The sequence below is a fragment of the Athene noctua genome, chromosome Z (genome assembly GCF_965140245.1).
Source record: "Athene noctua chromosome Z, bAthNoc1.hap1.1, whole genome shotgun sequence".
NCBI classification, from domain to species: domain Eukaryota; kingdom Metazoa; phylum Chordata; class Aves; order Strigiformes; family Strigidae; genus Athene; species Athene noctua.
The window spans coordinates 89,575,904-89,595,410 of NC_134077.1; the positions used below are offsets into that span (position 1 = coordinate 89,575,904).

Genomic DNA, 19,507 nt, shown 5'->3' on the forward strand with positions numbered 1-19,507 from the left:
GGAAGAACCTACATAATATTTAGACCTTTTATGTAGCTAGCAGTTCTGACAAGAATAACACAAAAATCAAGCTTGCAAAAATCCACCTTACTTTGAAGATATTTCCACAACTGTGCAGGTGAATCGCAAATAAATTTTTGAAATTTATGGGTTTTATTTTCTTCCACGCAGTATCTATTGGAAGCCTATAAACATTTATAAATATGAATATATATATAAATGCATGTGCATACAGTTACCCACAAAATCCTTTAATTATGAAAAGGTTATACAGAACATAATTTTACACCAACTTAGATTTTCAAATATAATCATTCCTATTTCAAACAAATCACGTAAACATCACAAGTCTCCTTTTGAAAGATCTGCTTTCAGTTTAGTGATTATGTGACCGCTACTGAGTTTAATTGATATTTGAATGGCAACTTTAATATATTAGTCTTATAATTTGCATTTATAATAATATTTTATCTCTACATTGCATATCTCAGCTATTTATTAACTAGATTTTTTTTTTTTCCCCAGAAATTGACTCATGATATTTGAACATAAAATGGGAAAATAGCATTTATGCTAGACTTCTGTTGCAGAAATCACACTGAAGTCAGGGTTTCATAACTGCATCGTGTAGCTACTCACTTGTAGAGCAGGTAATGCATTCTTCAGTTTCTTAAGGTTAAATTTAGGAGCCCTAGTCACAAACTAGTTCTTGCTCTGGCTGACACTACACAGACAGAAAACATTTACCCCCGTTTATTTCCGATGGTCGGATACCTGATGGATAATGAAGCATTTTTGCCATGTGTTAGAAAATAAGAGTAGCATATTAATTTAAAATTCTCAGCTTCAGAAGAAGTGCAAATATTAAAGTTCTACTTTTTAGAGGTTATCCACAATATTGTCTTACCCTGCATTTGTATTTTTAAAGAAATACCTATTCTCTCAGTCACATTAGAAACCGTATTATGGAACCATTCTGTTAAGTATCAATTTACACATTATCATTATGGGTTTTTTGATTCTATGACTCTTTCAGCCACTGGCATCTGGCTTCAATCTTTTAATCACTGGATTAGAGCTTGTAAATTAGTATTAAATGGAAACGTAAAGATTACAAAGGTCAATGTCAATGAGCATTTGTATGACACTATTACTGCTTAATGCTACTCATGTTAACTGACTACTCCTAGAAACAGGATACTGTCCCTCAAAGCACTGCATGAAGTCTGCTCGCTGGTATCAGTGATTCCGACCTACTTCCCACTAGATCCTTTGTTTATTTGGAGAATTACTGTCAGGAGAGCAACGACTGCAATCTTCAAGAATACTCGTTGAAAAAAAGCAATCTCATTTTCAGTGGTCAACAATTTAATTCAGTAAGTCATGTAACTCCAGCAAATCTAATACTGGAAAGCGATGAACAGCGTTTTTACAGAATGGTACACAACTTCAACATTAAAACAAGACTGGACTAGGAGCACATTGACGTGTACACAACTCCTTGAAAAATCATTATAAGGATTTAAAACACTCAAACCTTCATGTCAGATCTGCAGGGAAGGCTGATATTTCCTCAGAAAGGCACAGCAGGGTACTCCCCTTGTCCTGTTTTGATATATACTACTTGCCCTCAGGGTTTTTTATGTTTTAAAATGAAGTATGCTTACTTTTTAATCACAAGCAAACACTGAAAGCTTTTCATAGTCCTTCTTAATTTAATCACCGTAGCAAAATTAATTTATAAATATACTGTGGTGCCTTCTAGTCAGTGTACCCGGTCACATTCTGAAAGATACACCAACTAAATTGTCCACGTTTTTGTATCATCATGAAAATACAAAATCACTATGTATTATGAAGATACTGTTCCGATGAAACAACCACGGTTTACTGTTTCAGCAATGCAGCTAAGTTGCAAAAACACTCTATAAAGCCATCGATATAAAGAACTTCTTTATTTTATGTAAAATCACTTTGCATATATTTTTTCTGAGTTGAACAATAGCCATAAACATGCCAATAATCTAGTAAAATAAAGTACAAACCACAGCATTGGAAAAATACTACGTACTTACCAGTCTGTGCTCAATTTTCTTGCCTTCAGCAACTGGCTTTCAATCCAGTTTGGTCTTTGCTGTTCAATGCTTTGTATAACCTTCTGGGTCACTTGCTTAGGACCACTTCTCTGTTTTCCCATAATACTTTCTAAGCACACACGAACTAAACTGAGTTTTTCTTTGCTCCATCTGTCAAGTGTTGCACCTGTTAAAAGTTCTGCAGTATTTCCATCCTCCAATATCCGACATATAATTACAATCAAGTTCCAGACAAGCAGACCAGCTTTCTTCAATTCAGCAAACTTTCTTGACATTTTTCTCTCAGCCAGAAAAAAGAAGTACTTAATTGGGGGAGGCAAACATGCAATCACTGTAGGTAACTTGCTGATTACAATAGATACTGCCTGAGCTGCAAGCCTTGTGAAGCCTTAAAAAAAGAAAGAAAAGAAGATATGATTAACATTAACATTCTAGTTCTATCACAGCATGCTTCTGAATGTTGTATGATAATTTCTAACTTTCTTTTGTACTGAAAATGGGTAAAAAGCTTAAGTACTCAACACTGTAGCTTGACTTCTATTGTGCTTCCCCCACATAATCCCACAAAATCTAAACAATAACACGAATTAAAAACAGAGAACCTAGAAACTGTGGAATTCAAACTGTGACTGTATTAACAATTAGTCCTGCTGTGCACAGTTATTACAGGATAAATGAAAAAGGCAACATCCAGGTATTGTGAATGGTAAAAAAGTTGTCTTCAGAAGTGTAGTTTTTCAACTTCATGACTAGAGGCATTGCACTGTCTCAGCATATTACACACATTCATAATCTTTAGTTTTCTACCAATCACTTTCAAACTCGCAGAACTTCAGCTTATCGACTTTCATATAATCATGCACACTATAGAGCACATACAGACATTCCAGGTATTAAAAGTGGCTGTAGAAGGAACTACAGAAAATATGCTGCTCGAAACCCAAGACATATCTAAAATGAAAAAAAAAACATACCAAAAGGTGATCCATAATACAGTGTCAAGATTTAAAAAAAACACAAAACCAAACCAAGAAAACACCTGACTCATTGCACCTGTATTTTCAACTTGTAAAAAAAAAAAAGGCCAGATCTGTTCTAGGTGTCACACAGCCAGTTTAATTCATCATTAAGTCTGAGCCTTACCTCTCAGCTTGCATATCAGTTCAGGCTTAGCGATAGCCTGAAACAGCCACACCAGTTCTAGATTAAAGTGAGATTGCAGCGAGCACACTGCTGCATAAATGTGTCTCAGCATGCTGAAAAGAAGGCATGCGGAAAAAAAATGGATTGATGCCCTGACTTGCCCACAGTCTACATTTTCAAAACTTCATGCCAGAATATACCACAGTCATACTACTCTATTGAAAATAATCAGGGAATATTTTGGTGGCGATAAATTGATGGCAAAATATTTCCGAAAGCTAGCCTTTTGAAATGACGGAGGCTTTAGACACTGTGGGATATGAAAGTATATACCAGAAATAATCTTTACATCAATCACCTTCAAAACATCTCCTATTACAAACATTATTCCTCTTTCTTCAGTACTTGTTTCTCCAACCAAGCAGTAGCGAATTCCATACCAGTTTCAGTGCTATTCAGACATAAATTGCTGTTGTGAAGTTGTGATGAATAAATTGTTATCATTTCAGACAACATTTAAATTTAAACAGTCTTGACTGAAAAGATGATAACTAAGAGAAGAACTGGTTACAGCCATTAAGACAAGAACACAGACATTGTGCTTTACTCTGCCTTGAGTTCCACCTTACTACTGCCAGATGCTAAAATTGTTTTCAGTACTATGATTATCAGTACTACAACACTGATTATTTTTAGAAGTTTGTTTGTGTGTGCACAGGTGTAAGCCTCAAGGAAGAGGTACTGAACTTTAACGCTAAGTTCTTTAAAAAAAACCCCTACGGGATGTCTGGAAATTGTTTTGTTCATTGTCAAATTGCAATATTCATCAATTATAACTTAAATTTTAATATGTACTCATTAAAAGGGTAACAAGCTTTTATGACAAACTTATAAAAGAGTATAAATTTCACCCACATTTTCCAGATTCTTTTCTCTTCATTTCCGGAGGAGTGTAATTCCATTCCTTTGGAACGGTTTTCAGTAAACTTTCAGGAACTATTTGCCTGTGCTGGTACGTTCCATAGTTTTGTGTTGCCTCCCATGAATGCATCAAAGAAATTATCTGCTTCACTATACCCTTGACTGAATTAATCAAAGTCAACTTCAAGCATCTGATAACCTCTGGCTCCGACTCACCACAACTGGAAACTACAGAAGGAAGAATTATTAAATATTCAGTAAGTGTAGTCAGTTGTGTAAAACTGTTTCAGAAAGAAATGTTTCAGAATTCTTATGGAAAGAAAAGTAAAAACATGACTTATTGGCCTGTTATAAATTAAAGAGAATGTAACGCAAAACAATGGAGCATCTTGTACCATCTCAATACAGTACTGACAAAAAAATACAATTTATTTCCTTCATCCTCATTTCTCCATTAATATATTTCTAAAAATCTAATTTAAGATGATTGATGTCTTCCTTTTTATATGGAACACTTTTAATTACTTGTTAAACATCAATGCGGCAAATGGATATACCCATTTTTTTCTACTTCCTTGTCTTGACAGTACTAATGAAGTTGTGTTTATTGGACACCCAAAGTGTTACACTAGGGAATAGCAAAGGAAAAAAAAAATAATTTTGGAAACAAAAATGCATACAAATCATAGTCATCAACAGAGACATAGTATGTTATCAGAGATTGTATGTTGAAAATAGACCACCCTAAATACAGTTATTGACATCACAACAAGTATCAATCTTCTCCACATTCTTAATACCACGGAGAATTGCGGTTTCCCCACTTCCATGGTGCAGCAGTTGCCAGGCAGGGTGCTGCAGGGCGTTATCAGAGATGTCTTTTGACACATTAGGTCCTTTGCTCATACTTTTGCTTGTCTGTACTTTTTGCTGATCGAAGTTTTATTCTTCTCTGCATGGCCTTTCCGGAAGCTTCCATGCAATATCTCTGTGTTTTTCTTCCTCCCACACCTTAGACTTCCACTTTTTGCAATCCCATTTTTCCCTGAGGAACACTTGAGCACTTTCACCACCTTTCTTTTCTATTTTGTGATATTCCTAATTCTGTTTCCCCTTTTACATTTTCCCGTTTCCTTCCTTCATCTTCTCTTGAGCCTTCCTGCACTGTCCATCATTTGCAAGATCACCCTTCTAAACCTCACCTCTCCTTTCCGGTTGAATTCTGTTTTTCCTTGGGTGTTAGTTGCTCTAATTGTGAGGCAGAGGATTAGGAGCCTGCCTGCTGACAGCAGAGTCTATATGCCCATCAGACTACGTCTCCTTCAGTACGAGTCCTTCCTTTTCTTTTTCCACTCTCCTTCAATCTTTTCTTACTTTTAAATTGTGGCAAAGGTCTGGAGCTATTAAATGCACAAAGAACCTGTATTGGTAGAGAGCTACAGAAACAACCTGCTGCCAGGCTGCTGGTAGACAGCGAAGAAAACCAGACCCCTGGTTGACCACACCGCTCCATAACCTCTGCTTTCTTCAAAATTTTCACCACTCCCACCATGACCTGATTGTTCAAAACACTTCAATTATCCTATCATTTTGGAAGTAAACTACCACCATTTTGTCTTATTTATTAAGGTAAAAAATAACATGCACTACATATCTGAAAACTAACAAGGTTTAACATCAGATTTTAAATACTTATTAATATATTAAATACCTGACATATTGTATAAGCAATCCCACAAGTGCTCTTTTTCCATGTAGGTCTCAAAAGCAATGCCAAGGGATTTGGGTGATAAAGTGCAGTAAGACAACACTGTGAAGATGGCTTCAATCAGAGTAGGCTCTTTGTTATTTATCTGTTCTAGGAGATAACTTTGTTCATCACAATTCGATACTTCATTTCCTTCAAAATAAAAAAAATCATGGTTACAGTAATTTTCAAGTAATTCGAGTTCACAGTAATATAATATTAATCAAAACAATCTGCAAACTGTATCTGAATAATATTTCGACCAATGATACTTATAGATATTGAAATCTGATCTTCCTCTGCATAACGATGTTTGACTCTCTTCCTGAATTATATGTAGCCGTTAAAAAGAGACTCAAGCATGTTTACAAACTATGGAATATGACTATTTAATTTAATTCACATTTTAAAAATTTGATTAATTCAAATATTTAATAATTTAATTCAAAATGAGCTCAGTATATAATTGGAACTTGATTATTTACTAAATATTAATCAGAAGTAAATTTTACTACTCCTGTAGAATCACGGTCAAAAAGTTACTACTGCTTAACTCCTCTTGCCAATATATTAGTCACATGAAATAACAGACCTTTATTTAGTTATATAAAATAAAATAAAGTAGCAGCTGCATGCTCCCCAAAACAGGCTGTCTTTGCTTTCCAGTATAAAAAGAAATTGAGAAAAAAATCAGTTCTGCAAAACAAAATCTCAGCCCTGCTAAGACAAATACCTATGTTTTTAAAAACAACTAGTGATTTTCATAGAGTTGAGTGGCAACAGCTTACATAACATGTTTTGAAATTTTTTTCATAATGCTTACAAAACATTCTCCAAGCTGAAAGATAATGATGTGCTTAAACCTCTTTGAACCAATGCAACGCAACGGCTTTGAATTGTGCTGATGTCAAAGATCTCAGCTTCCCACATATTTGTGGAATACGCTTTTGATGTTAACAATCACAACAAATGACCAGAGCCAGAACCAATTAAACACTTTTAATTTAAATTTCTAGTTTGAAAAACGGAAAGTTTCTGTAAAACTGATTTAGATAAAATTATACTTGAAAATGTCATTTTTTTATGCCAGTTTGGCTGCCCTTATCTTTAGCAACCTGTGCAGGAGAAAGATGGGAGAGACTAAATTTCTAGGCTGCATTTTTCTAGTGGTTCAAACAGCCTTCAAAATCTACCACAGTGGAAAATTGCTGCTTTTCACCCAGCTCTGAATGACTTGAGAATGTTGTAAAATTCAAAAATCTCATTCTACTCTCCTCTGAATTCCTACAATCTAATTCACACGTTATTGTAAACCATTCAGTCTGGGTAGTGTGCAACCTTAACAGAAACAACCCATAGGATGTAGAAAGCTGAAAAACAAGATCAGTGATTTCATAACCAACAAGCTGTGGGTTTTCTTCCCAAGGCAGGAGACAGATCAGCAATAAGAATTTTTTTTAGTCAGCTTTTTTTTTTCCTATGAGTTGAGTGAGCTGGCATATTTTGCTGAGACACCTTCCAATGCCAGATGCTTCTGAGTGAAGAATCAAACGGATTCTGCTAATTCACTCAAACCAGGGATATGTTGTCTAATATGGATATGACAAAGAAAGAACCAGGAAAGCAGAAAAAGCAGTTCCAAAAGAAAAAGCTGGAGGCATTCAAACGGTGAGATGGAAATTTGAATTGAACTTTGGTTATATTACTGTAAATATTTTTTAAAAAATTAATTTCACCAAATTCTATGCAGGATTTGCTGAGATTTTAAATACAATGTAAACTGTCTTTGCAGAATATGATGGGAAACTGCCGCGTTTAAAGGGGCTTACGACTTGGAATGAAGCCTAAATTTGCTTTATGACTGTGCCACATGGAAAGTTTGAGTCACAACTTCTTAATAACTTGTGTAATCAACTTAGTGCTACCAATAAATTTAGATAAATGGAAAGAAGTGTAATTCTGTAGGGGTTTATACATATATATGTATCTCCTTATAATCAGTGTATAATACAAGTCCTGTGCTTTTAAGCAAAGATCTTCATGAACCCGCTGGGAAACTATTCTGAGGCTAGATGTGACAAGGTGTGTAAGCTTTCATCAGCTTCTTCCTGTTTTACACCGTCCTGGTTTCAGTTGGAATAAAGTTAATTTTCTTCCTAGTAGTTGGTAAGGTGCTGTGTTTGGATTTAGGATGAGAATAATGTCGGTGTCACACTGATGTTTTAGTTGTTGCTCGTGGTACTTACACCAAGTCAAGGATTCTTCAGCTTCTCACGCTGACCTGCCAGCGAGCGGGCTGGAGGTGCACGAGGAGCTGGGAGGGGACAGCCAGGACAGCTAACCCTGACTGGCCAAAGGGGCATTCCCGACCACAGGATGGCATGCCCAGTATATAAACTGGGGGGGAGTTGGTGGGGGGACACCACAGCTCAGGCAGGGACTGGCTGGGCATCGCTCATCGGGTGGTGAGGAATTGCGTGGTGCATCACTTGTATATTATTACTATTATTATTATTATTATTATTATTATTATTATTATTATTATTATTATTATTATTATTATTATTATTCCCTTCCTTTTCTGTACTATTAAATCTCTTAAACTGTCTTTTATCTCAACCCACAACTTTTCCTTTTTTTTCCCCCAATTCTCTTCCCCATCTCACTGGGAGGGGAGGGAGTGAGCAGCTGCCTAGTGTTTAATTGCCAGCTGGAGTTAAACCACAACAAACCCTGAAGTAAATGTTGCCCTTGTAAGAATATCTCACCCTTCAAAGCTCAGGCCGAAATGAGTTTTTTGAGTGATGAGCGGTCATGGATCATAGCTATCATAGAACAGTTTCGGTTGGAAGGGACCTTAAAGGATAATGTCAGTTGGTTGAAAGGTTTAGCTAGTTGATCGGTAAAGTTGGTTAAATATTATGAATTAGGAGTCTACAGAAAGATATGTAGATTTCTCTTGCCTTAGAATTTTTCTTTAACGTTTATTAGCTCACCTGTCATAACATTAAATATTCATCTCAGTTTGAACTCCAGTGCAGCCTTCTTGTTAATCATCACATAAGAACAGTATTTATATGATAGGCATCCTACTTATTGCCCACCGATGCTTCCCTCTATATATTTCTTCTTTTCCTGCTCAGTATATTTGTATATCAAAAGCTAATCTGTGAAGGGAATCTACCTATAGGTAGCTTGAAGGAGATGCTTCTTTTTCATTTTAGCAGGACCCGCATCCATACATAAATATGGCTATATACTTATCTTAGGTACCTGTTAAAGAAAATCTGCTATTTGTTATTTCCATACAGCATAATTTTCCATATGCACAGAGGATGCCAAAATGTATATAACAAAATTAATATTATTATTAAATATCTTTATAAGAAAATTATGTGTCTAGTGAATAACGGCTATGCCCTAACCAGTCACGATGAATCATTCTTCCCATGACAAAATAAATGCACTTAACCTCTTGGGATAGTACCATGTATTTTAAAAACACATCTTCAGAGAGGCAGACTTACAAGTGTAATTTATCCATATTTCTTTTTTACTGATAGAAATACCTCCCAGTAACTTGCTGACATTATCACACTCATCCAGCTCTTATCTGCTACTGGTTTAGCCATGAAATGAATCTTACTGAATTTAGAAAATCTTGTTATTGACTCTAGACTTCTCCTTCCCTAGTGAATCCTTACAAGACAGACAAGCTATAAACAGTTATGCTGTCTTCTTTGACCGAAAGAGGTAGTCAAAATTCAAATTTATACATGCTGTTTCATTTAGGAAGAGAAACTGAAGATGGAGCAAGTTATTTCTGCTACAGTTCTTTTATTTGCAAAAAGCATAAAACTTCTGCTTTCTTTATAGTTTAAATCACAGCAGCTGATGAGGACATAAAGAATGCAAAAAGGATATATTTTATTTGTTTATAGAACCAAATCTTTCAGCAGGCACTCTGTACCACTTGCTTCTTTGCACTATATTTTCGGTGCTTCTTCTGTCACTGGCTTTTTTTCTATTCTTTTACCGTATCTGTTCTGGTAGATCATTTTACTTGTCTCTCAGAGTTGCTCCTCTCCAATGCAATCATTCTCCAGTCATTCTTGACAGCTAGAATCTATTGTAACTTTGAACATTACTTTATTTTGGCATAAGTCTATTATTTTAGTTTTTAATTCAAGAAAGAATTTTTAGATCCTATTACTTACATCCTGAAACGCTGATCTTAACCCTACCCATTTCAATTTAGTAAAACCCAAATAATAATATCCCCTGTATTAGCTGCTACCCACGAATCCAATGAATCCTAAATTTGTGACAACTAAAAGCTCAACACAAGACAAAAAGACTTTAGCAAACTTCGTATCACCTGCCCATAAATTATTAACGTATCAGCAAAGTACTTCTGTGCCTATATATTTATATGTCACTAATCCAATTGTATTTTACTCTCATTCAACTACCTTCAGAATTTTTTCTCCCTAGACATTTTATTTCCAACTATCTGAGAAGAAGCTTCCATTAACGAATCCCTGGGTTAACAGCTTCTGTGAAATCTATCTTACCCGTGTCAAACAGAAAAAAAATCATTACGATCAGAATACCACCAGCACTGATTTTATGGCATAGTATGCTGAAACTGTGGCATTCTGATAGCCAAAATTTGATGAGGCAATATCGAATTCAGCCCTATGGCTTTTGTATTGCTCCATGTGTTGGGATCGATAATGAACAGGTTATCCTCTTAAAATGTATTTTCTAGTCTAAAGCTCTACGGTAGCAAGAAGTTCCTACCAGAAATGACTAGGTCTCTGAAAATCTATCCATACGGCCACCTATGACAGCCACAGAGACTATCACAGATATATCACGAGACTACCTTCGCACTTTGCCAAGAGAAGGTATGTGATTCCTAGCCGGGCTCTTTTACAGTCCAAATAGAAATTCCTGTTCAGTACTTCAGAAAATCTATCAAATCTGTTTACAGTTTTCTTTAGCTTATCACTGGAAAGTCATCCAAAGGAACAGGATATCTGATTAAGATCCCTTTTCTACTGATCTTCCAGCTAGAAGTTCATCATGCCAGCAAACCCTTCTACCATTTTACCAGGTTGGTTATGCAGGTACAGTATCCAATAAGTTTACTGGTCAGATGGATATTTTGAGGAGATGCCACTTCTTAAGTAATTTTCTAACCTTTTATCATTATGCTACCACAATAAAGTTTACTATCATGAAGAAGCCAATGAAACTATCAGGTGTTCTGGAGTCTGAACTCACAAGCCTCATCCTGGATGGTCCAAAAATATGCGGAGGAGAGAGCTACCTCTGCATTAGCACATAAATTCTCTCTCTGAGATTTACTTGTGCTCTCCAAATGAGGACAGTGCTGCAGATCAACCCCCAAGTTTTGTCAAAAAACCTGCAACACTGTATTTCCCGAAAATTTTGTGTATTTGAACCATGGGACTAGCACCGTTGCTAGTTCTTCCAGTTGCCTGGTAGACTGTGTCTCAGGATTATTAAAACCAAGGAGTTATTACAAGGAAGTACAAAAACAATGACATTCAAATATAAAAGTTTTAAATTGTGATACAGATTTAGCCAATGTCAGGATTTTAATGGAGATGGTAATTTATTTAAGAAACATACATTTACTTTTGTAATAACTCACAGGTGTCACTGAAAGGTCAGTCTGATTTCTAAGTCAGGTCAGTTGGTAAGGTTATCACCTTCCACTGTTCTTTTAGGGTAATTTACAAAAAAATTAGAGCTATTTACCTTTAAATGCCTAAAATTTAATTCATTTAATTACTTTCACTTAAAGTTTAATTAGTGCTTAAAAATTACCTTAAAATGCGACATTGTACATTGTGGCAGTTAAAGAGCTACTTCACAAGGGGCCAAGAATTGGAGTGGGGGAAAAAAAAGATCTTTCCATCCTACAAATATGTTTTCAAGTAATTTCTCTTGCCAGAAATCAGTTTATAAAAGTACAACCTTGGAAACCTCTCCATATCTATTAGTGTCTAGGCAGTTGGCTGATACTCTACCACACATTTTTATTTTCTCAGTGGAAATCCTCCCTTCTCCACCCTGCTTATGTGTGCAAGGTAAATTATCTCGTTCTGAAGCTACTCACGTTTCTTTGGGTCTCATTTCAGATCTGCAGCCTTAAAGTTATCACAGAATATTTGCAAATGTAACTATCAGTTCTTATTTCAGAGTTTTAGCAGGGACCAGGATATCATCTAGGTTTAACCGTACGGGCTACACAATACCCTCTTCCATTAGTCTCTCAAATATTCACTGTGCAAGCCAAAAACCTTAGGTGAAACTGCCAGTGGCTTTGTCCTGCTATGAAAGCAGTTTTCCTCCAGTTTATCTCCACATGCCAATATTCGCTTTAAAGTTGTGTGTGGAAATTGAAATTAAATCTCTGTAACAACTGGAGTCTCATGTATTCGTGGTAATGAATAAGGGTTTTTTTGAAAAGGAATACACTGCTTTTTCTACTGTACGTCATTAACTTGGTCCTACCATCTCTCTTCTTAAACAAAAAGTATGTACGAGGCCCAAGGACTGAGTGAAGGCCACAGACGTGCCTTGTTGACGATTCCTCAGTGACCTCTTTCTTATCTGCTATTGGTAAGTGGCGAGGTGTCTGTTGACGGACGAGGTTCCCTTTGGTATTAATCCTGTGTTGGGCCAGTGTAATTCAACCAAGCTATTGCTTTTTGCTTCGTTATGCAAAGAATAACTCCTGGTTCCTGGAAATAAAGCCTGTCAAACAAGAAGTCACAGGCCATTCCGCTGGCATGCTGTGCACTTAGAGCAAATCTAGCCGAAATTCTCAGAGTTCACTTTCTCACCTCCCGTTTTCATATCAGCATCTGCTGGATTCAATAACTCGTATTATGCAAGCACCACTTTCGTTATTCCTCTATTATTTGTTGCTTATCAAAATAACCCATTTCTGTTTCATATCCATGGGCGATAAAGCAATTCTGGTAAAAAAAATTCCACCAAGCAAATTGCAAAGCAGTTTGTTTTGTCAGAAAATTAACACAGTACCAGCTACCTTCACTACTTCTCTCTGCAGGGGCACAGCAAAGGCCCTAGTCCCTTCACTCACTCAAGAACATGTCTTAGAGGAAATTTTCTGAATAGTGGACCTATGGAAAACAACTCCGGGATTATATTATACTGCAATTATCTGTAATTCAATATACCTATGTTTAAATTATAGATGTCCAATACACAAATCCAATTTTTAAACTATTTTTTCAAAGGTGCCTTTTGCGCAGTGACCATACTGGAGACAAATAAGTGGTTCAGTTTTGGCTATCCTGGTTCTTGCCTTTTGTATTTTTGATGTGCTAACTTCATATTTGAGGAGCATTTTACTTTTTATGTACATTTCATCTATCATATTGCACAAAAAAGGATGAAACCTCAAATCTTGTCACCTCTCTGTCCAGCTATAGTTACATACATGGAGTTTCAATAGCTTCAACAAATATGATAACCTTCTTATAATATTTAGCAACATTAAATCATGCACACATGCATCCCCCCAAAACAGTCTTTCTACTGAGGCAAGTTTGCCAATCCCAACAGCACTCTCTACTATGACAGGGAATATACACTATTTCTGACCTTCACCATGGGACAACCATATGAGAACGATGGGAGTGCAACTAAAATAAATGTGTTTGTGTGATGCCTGCTCTAAGTATCCCAGAGTATTGCTACAGTTGAAAAAAACGTTATCATGACCTAAATACATCTACATATAAGCACTTCTTTATAGAGAATTTTTGCCTTCTGGCCTGGTTTTTAAAGGGGAAAGGAAAGAGAGTAAAATAAAGTAAAATGTGAGAAGGCTTTTCCTATTTGAAAAATTCTTCTAATCTAGCTAAATACCAGGGAGTTTTGTTATCATCAGGGCAAATCACTCAAAAACTATGGTATACTTAGCTTTTTTATCTGTTTTCCTGCATAATATTACACACTGCAAAATATTACTGTTGATGAGTACATAATTATGTAAGCCTTTTATCCTACTGAACAGAAAAATCCAAAACTGTGGTTGCTAGTACCGAGGTATAGCTTATTAGTCCAACTTTTCCTTGTGTTAATACATAACAGCTCACATAATAAAAAAATTTTAGCTCATATAGCATCAGAAAGCTGCTGTATTGGCAAAGGAATAAAGAATACAATAATTTTATCATTAGAAAATTAACCCTACTGAAATTAATTTAGAAGCTATGGATCATGGCAGGTTTCAACTTTACCTAAATTGAAAGTTTATTCATACCAATATTGTAATTACATTAAGAAAATTTGTGTAAATAGCACATTTTTTAATTCAAAGTAGCATCTATTTCCCTGAAGCTGAAGAGCTTGGTCAGTCAATAGATTAATACAGACTGTCACTTAATACCTGCGATAATTTAAGCAGCTAGTAAAATTCAATAGTGGATAACACCAGGGTAAGAACATGATCCTGAAAAAACATTTGTCAGTCTTTGTAAAAGATGACAGGTATTTGAATAGGGAAGTGGGTGCAGTGCAGCTCTCAAAAGATGCATGACAGAAGTGGAAGCAATGTTGTACCCCTGACAAATGTTAGACCACTTTAAAATGACAGAACTAAATTATGTTATATCCAATATTATGTGGACCTAATAGTTTTTTTATAAGTAGGGAGAATCCTTTTGCTAGAGAAAGATAGAAACTGAGACGCTCATTCACTATTACTGCAGAATTATGTCAAACAGGTACGACGAGCTTTTCCACAATCTGATCATTTGATCCAAAAGCTATTAAAAGGAAAGATGTGATAGTTTGTTTCTATAAACACAGTATTAGCAGAATAAAAAGAAAACCTTGCAGAACCATGCTTTCATTTGTTCTACCTTCATAACAGCATTAATGAGAGTATTAACGTGAGGAAGCATACAAATGTCCTTCTGGAATGCCTACAGTGACCAACATATAATAACTTAAAGAAGCTTTTCACTCTGAAACAGAATTTTGAAAGTGATCTTTCAGACCACTAATCCACACTTTTAAAAATCTGTGTAAAGCAGCTGTGGTATCAAGGCTCTGTTAAATTCGAATTCGTTTTGACTCCTTTGCACCTACAATCGCAGCCTATTTTATCAAACCGCAGTCTGCTTTGAAACTACGAATATTCATTGACCGCAAAACATTCTCATTTTAAAAAGCGATTATTTTTTTCTCTTTGCCCATTCAAGAAGTGTCCTACTGAAAACTGAATGGCTATTGATACCCCCAAGAAACCGTTGACAGCCTTCCTTTGGTATTTAAGCAGTTAAAAATGAATTTGTGTTTCTCACTGATATTCTTACAAGGATTGACAGTGTAAGTACTTACTTGAACTTCTCAGTAAAATTTTCACTAGGAGACAATCATGATGTAGCAATGTTTCCAACAGCAAGTTCAAATTACAGTATGGCTGGGATAAGAGCAGTTTCAGCTGACCCTGGGCTGCCATTTCTCTGGCTGATGGAGTCCTTTCAAAATGTAAGATAAAAACAGAATAATGTAGTTAATTTATCTATGAAATTAATATCCTTAAAGTGCAGATGTAATGCTAACTCCCTTAAATGTCAATTCCTCCCAGATTACTCTGAAAACGCTTTCATGCTTGCTTACTTTAAGGCAGCTCAGGGAAGGAATTACATTTAATCTCAACTAGCTAAAAGCAAATTAACATTTGGTAGTCTGCCAAAGTTATAACTGATACAAAGCAACCTCACTTATCTCTTTCATGGAACCATGTTTGCCTTGTTCTACCAGGCAAAAAGGGGTTTTTTTTTGTGCTTGAATAAATTTAAGGCTATTATTCTTTAGTTCACTATTACATTAATTGTTTAGTAAGAGCTCTGAAGTGTCCTTGATGAAGTATATGAAGCTCTTAATTTAAAAAACCCAGAATGCTCAAAGGGACTGCACGATTCCACATTAGGTTGACCAATTCTTACACATCCTGAAAAATCCACCTGAAATATTAGACTGGTTGGGTAACTGCTTTGCCAGCTGGGAGAAGTGAGAAAGCACAGTACAAATTCATTAGCCTTTAAGGCGACAGCAGTTTGTTTTCTTATTGCAGATTTTGCGTTCTGCGAAAGTTTAGCTTTCCAAACAAAAATATTACAGGGCTTCCTCTGAACTCAGCCAAAGACCTAACACCAATCGTTGGATTCACATTGGAGCAATTAGGTGAAAAAAAAAAAAAAAAGAAGAAAATTTTGTCCTGAAAGATATTTATCACCCTTTGTATTTACTACTTCCTTCTTCTTGAAACATTTTTAAAAAATTTTCAAAAGCGGGTTGTGGGTAATTCTTTTTGTTTTTTCCTTGAAAGCTTAATTTTTAATTATTTTGAAGGTTTTAAAATTAAATTTCAACAGAAGTTTATCCACTGTATTTATTCATTTCGGCTACAGGTTTATACAACAATAGGTGCTAACACTGAAAGTTTATGCGCTGCATGTGTAAACATTTACGCACATAAATTTTACACGCGCCAGTGTAAAGGCCACATATGCACCGATGCATGAGCTGTGCAGGCATCAACACTGCCTGCCAGTCACACACAACACCCTCCGCATCAGTTAAAGCCTTCTTCATCGGGAGCTACGTTTTCCTGTTGGAGAAGGGTTCATGTGCCTCAGCACATATGCTTTGTGTGCCATTTACACACAACTGTTGGGCCACAGCTAAAATGGGTTCACGTGGCTGTTCTAGCAGAGGGGAACTCCTCTGTTACGTTGCACAATTCTATGCCTCTGACTCAGGCAAGTGTGTCACCACCCAACCCTGCCTGTATGCACACGTGAAAAAAACCAACCCAGAGATGACTGCACAAAAGCTTTGCTGTTCAGTCAAGGTTGCCATATAGACAATATACCTAATGGAAATGAAAATACCAGGGGATACGCTCCTCTAGTTGAGTCCCTTGCATGCATGTTTGTATCCTTCTATGACCAAAAAAGCAGTATGCCACGTATCTTGCAGGGCAACCTTGAAGTAACCTAAGGAAACCTGAGCTTCCATAACCCCATTTCCCAGCAGGACCTTTACAACATGCTATTATGTCAAAACTTCACAGTTAATACTGTAATAGTCACTTTAGTAAAGGAGGATTTTATACGCCTCAGCTTTTGGGATTTTAACAGTAAAACAAGTACCTATGAGGTGATAAGCAACATATGTGCCATGAAAACTTACGTACACTTTTTGTGATTTTCATCTGGTACATGGTATATCATCATTAATTATGTAGCACTGGCTTGACAATTATATTTTTGCATATAAGAATATACTGGATTCTAATAACATTTATAAAAAATATACACTTAAATCTTGATAGAACTTGCAGCCAAAATAACTTTTCCGTATTTAAACCACACATTGCTTTCAAACTTCCAACATCAGGGCTTTGCATTCTTAATAGTATTATCTTAATTTCTGTGTGTTCAAGATTAGTTGCATATATCTACAAATTCTAACGCACGTTAAGAACTAATTGGTGGTTAGTTTAAATTAAAACAATTACTATATTCACACTAGAATTAGTTCTGTGGCTGAGAGCAAACTCAACACATCACTAATTCAGTTAAAATATACGGTCCGGTTTCATTTTGTTTCTCCCCTGAATGCCACATTATCATATCTAATAAGGTCACTCACTGCCTTCAAACCACAAGAAAAGGGACCGGTTTGGTCAATTAGATTTGTGAAGGATAATATTTTAAATGACTTTAGAAATAGATGCCATTTTTAGAATATTTGAGTTGAAATAAAACTTGTCTGTCATTGACCAGATGGGAAGTTATCATGTTGTAATATACACCAGTTCTTGGCTCTTTAAGCCTCTTGCAAATTGAAATGTACAATGGTGTGACTCACTTGGAGGAAAAATAAAATATAGCAGACATTCCCTACAGCCATGAAGCTAGCACCAATAAATGCACTGAGAAGTTTTGTAACGTGCATATGGAGAGGCATATGTTCTCCCATCCTCGTAGCTCAGTACTAGTGAAAATAAGACTAGCCTCATAAAAAGTGACAAAAGGTGAAGTACATATAAATATCACACATATAAATGTTCAGTTTTGTACAGTAAAAGAAAAAAAAAACCCAGAACTCTCATTTGCAAATGGTAAGATTATAAACCCCAAATGAAGCAAGGAATGAATCGCAATTACCACTAAAGGAACTGCCATACAAATTATCAGTAATTATTTAGTTTGATAACCAACTATGGTTTTTTGGTTAGTATCCAAGACAGAAAACAAAAGAAAACCTCAAATTATAAGTTCACAATTTTATAAGGCAAATAAACATTAACGCTAATTCATGTTAACAACGTCGACAGAGATGCTGAAGTCAAAAGAGAACATACTGTAGCCATTTTTAAGCACAAAAAATAATGCAGTAAATCCAGTTAAACAGTGAAATTGCAAACCAAACCGTTTCAGGGACTAGCACAGATTTCTCTTGAAATATCAAGTTTTGGAAGAGCAAATACTTAATAGGTACCTTCATGCCAGGTTAGAGTCTTCAGTTAAAAATTAGGTGGCCATGGCTGGGAGGTCTACAAGGGCCTATGTTTCCAATTCCCTTACAGACAATGAATATACATTTTTATTAAACGTAAGAAGAAAACCATAAAAAAATCCAGGAAGGATTAGAATGCTCTAAAAATAGTTTTCTGCAAGGCATAACATGTCTTGTTAATACTCTAAATGCAATATTTCAAGAGAGAAAAGCTTCCATGACACAAATAGACAGTGTAAAGCCTATAATAAAATTCGAACACCTCAGAATATGTCCTTCAAATTACTTCATTACATACAGGGTCTTTCCCGTTTTTTTCTGAGCAGCTGAAAGGTGTGTTGTTCGAAGAAAACATTAAATATTTTAGCAATATAGCTCATTCATTATCACGAGGCCAGTAAACATGGCTTTACGTATACCGACTGTCCTCACCAACTGAATCTCCTTAGAAATGTGCTTTCTTTTGGACTAATTTTCCCATTTGGTGGTCGAAAAGATGTATATTTTCTCACTTTCCATCCAGGGAAGGTATGAAAATGATGGATAGCTCTGGAATATTTTTCTGCTATTTATTCAAGACAAATCCGTCCTAAATAGCATCTGTAAAATCCTAATTCCACCTCAAAAAAGGGAATTATGTCAGACTGATGCGGTACCATCATTTCCTTTACATACTTTAATGCAGCAGAGGGTACTCACTTGTGCAGTCATCATCTAAAACTGTTAATTCACAGCATAATTTAAATTTTGAGTACTGGCCTTGGATTAGGGCATCAAAAAGCTTACAGTCTTTTCTACAATGAGTCCTTAATGAAGCATAAATTTTCCCAGAAATAGAGTAGATCCTGTTTCAAGTGATCATGCAGTCATTCCTTCTCCTATATCCCCCCCTTCTCCTCTCCTTTCTCTCCACCCATGCACAACTTACAAAGCCACTGACAAATTTCCTTGAATCTCGACTGAGAGGTAAAAACACATGATCTTTCAAGCTTTA

At 35.9% G+C, this 19,507-nt stretch overlaps 1 protein-coding gene across 11 annotated transcripts in view; it reads right to left on the minus strand.

The window, feature by feature from the left end:
* The window catches only part of KIAA0825 (KIAA0825 ortholog), a 251,648-nt gene that overhangs the window by 125,539 nt on the left and 106,602 nt on the right, over nt 1-19,507 (minus strand). For all 11 annotated transcript variants that reach the window (XR_012635634.1, XM_074933019.1, XM_074933017.1 and 8 more), the window contains 4 exons: nt 15,322-15,461; nt 5,872-6,060; nt 4,155-4,388; nt 2,076-2,484 (listed from right to left, as the gene is read on the minus strand). Coding sequence is in view for 10 of the 11 variants with exons in the window: in XM_074933019.1 (XP_074789120.1) it covers nt 2,076-2,484; nt 4,155-4,388; nt 5,872-6,060; nt 15,322-15,461 (972 nt within the window). In the remaining variant the exon portion in view is untranslated. The remainder of the gene's footprint in view (nt 1-2,075; nt 2,485-4,154; nt 4,389-5,871; nt 6,061-15,321; nt 15,462-19,507) is intronic.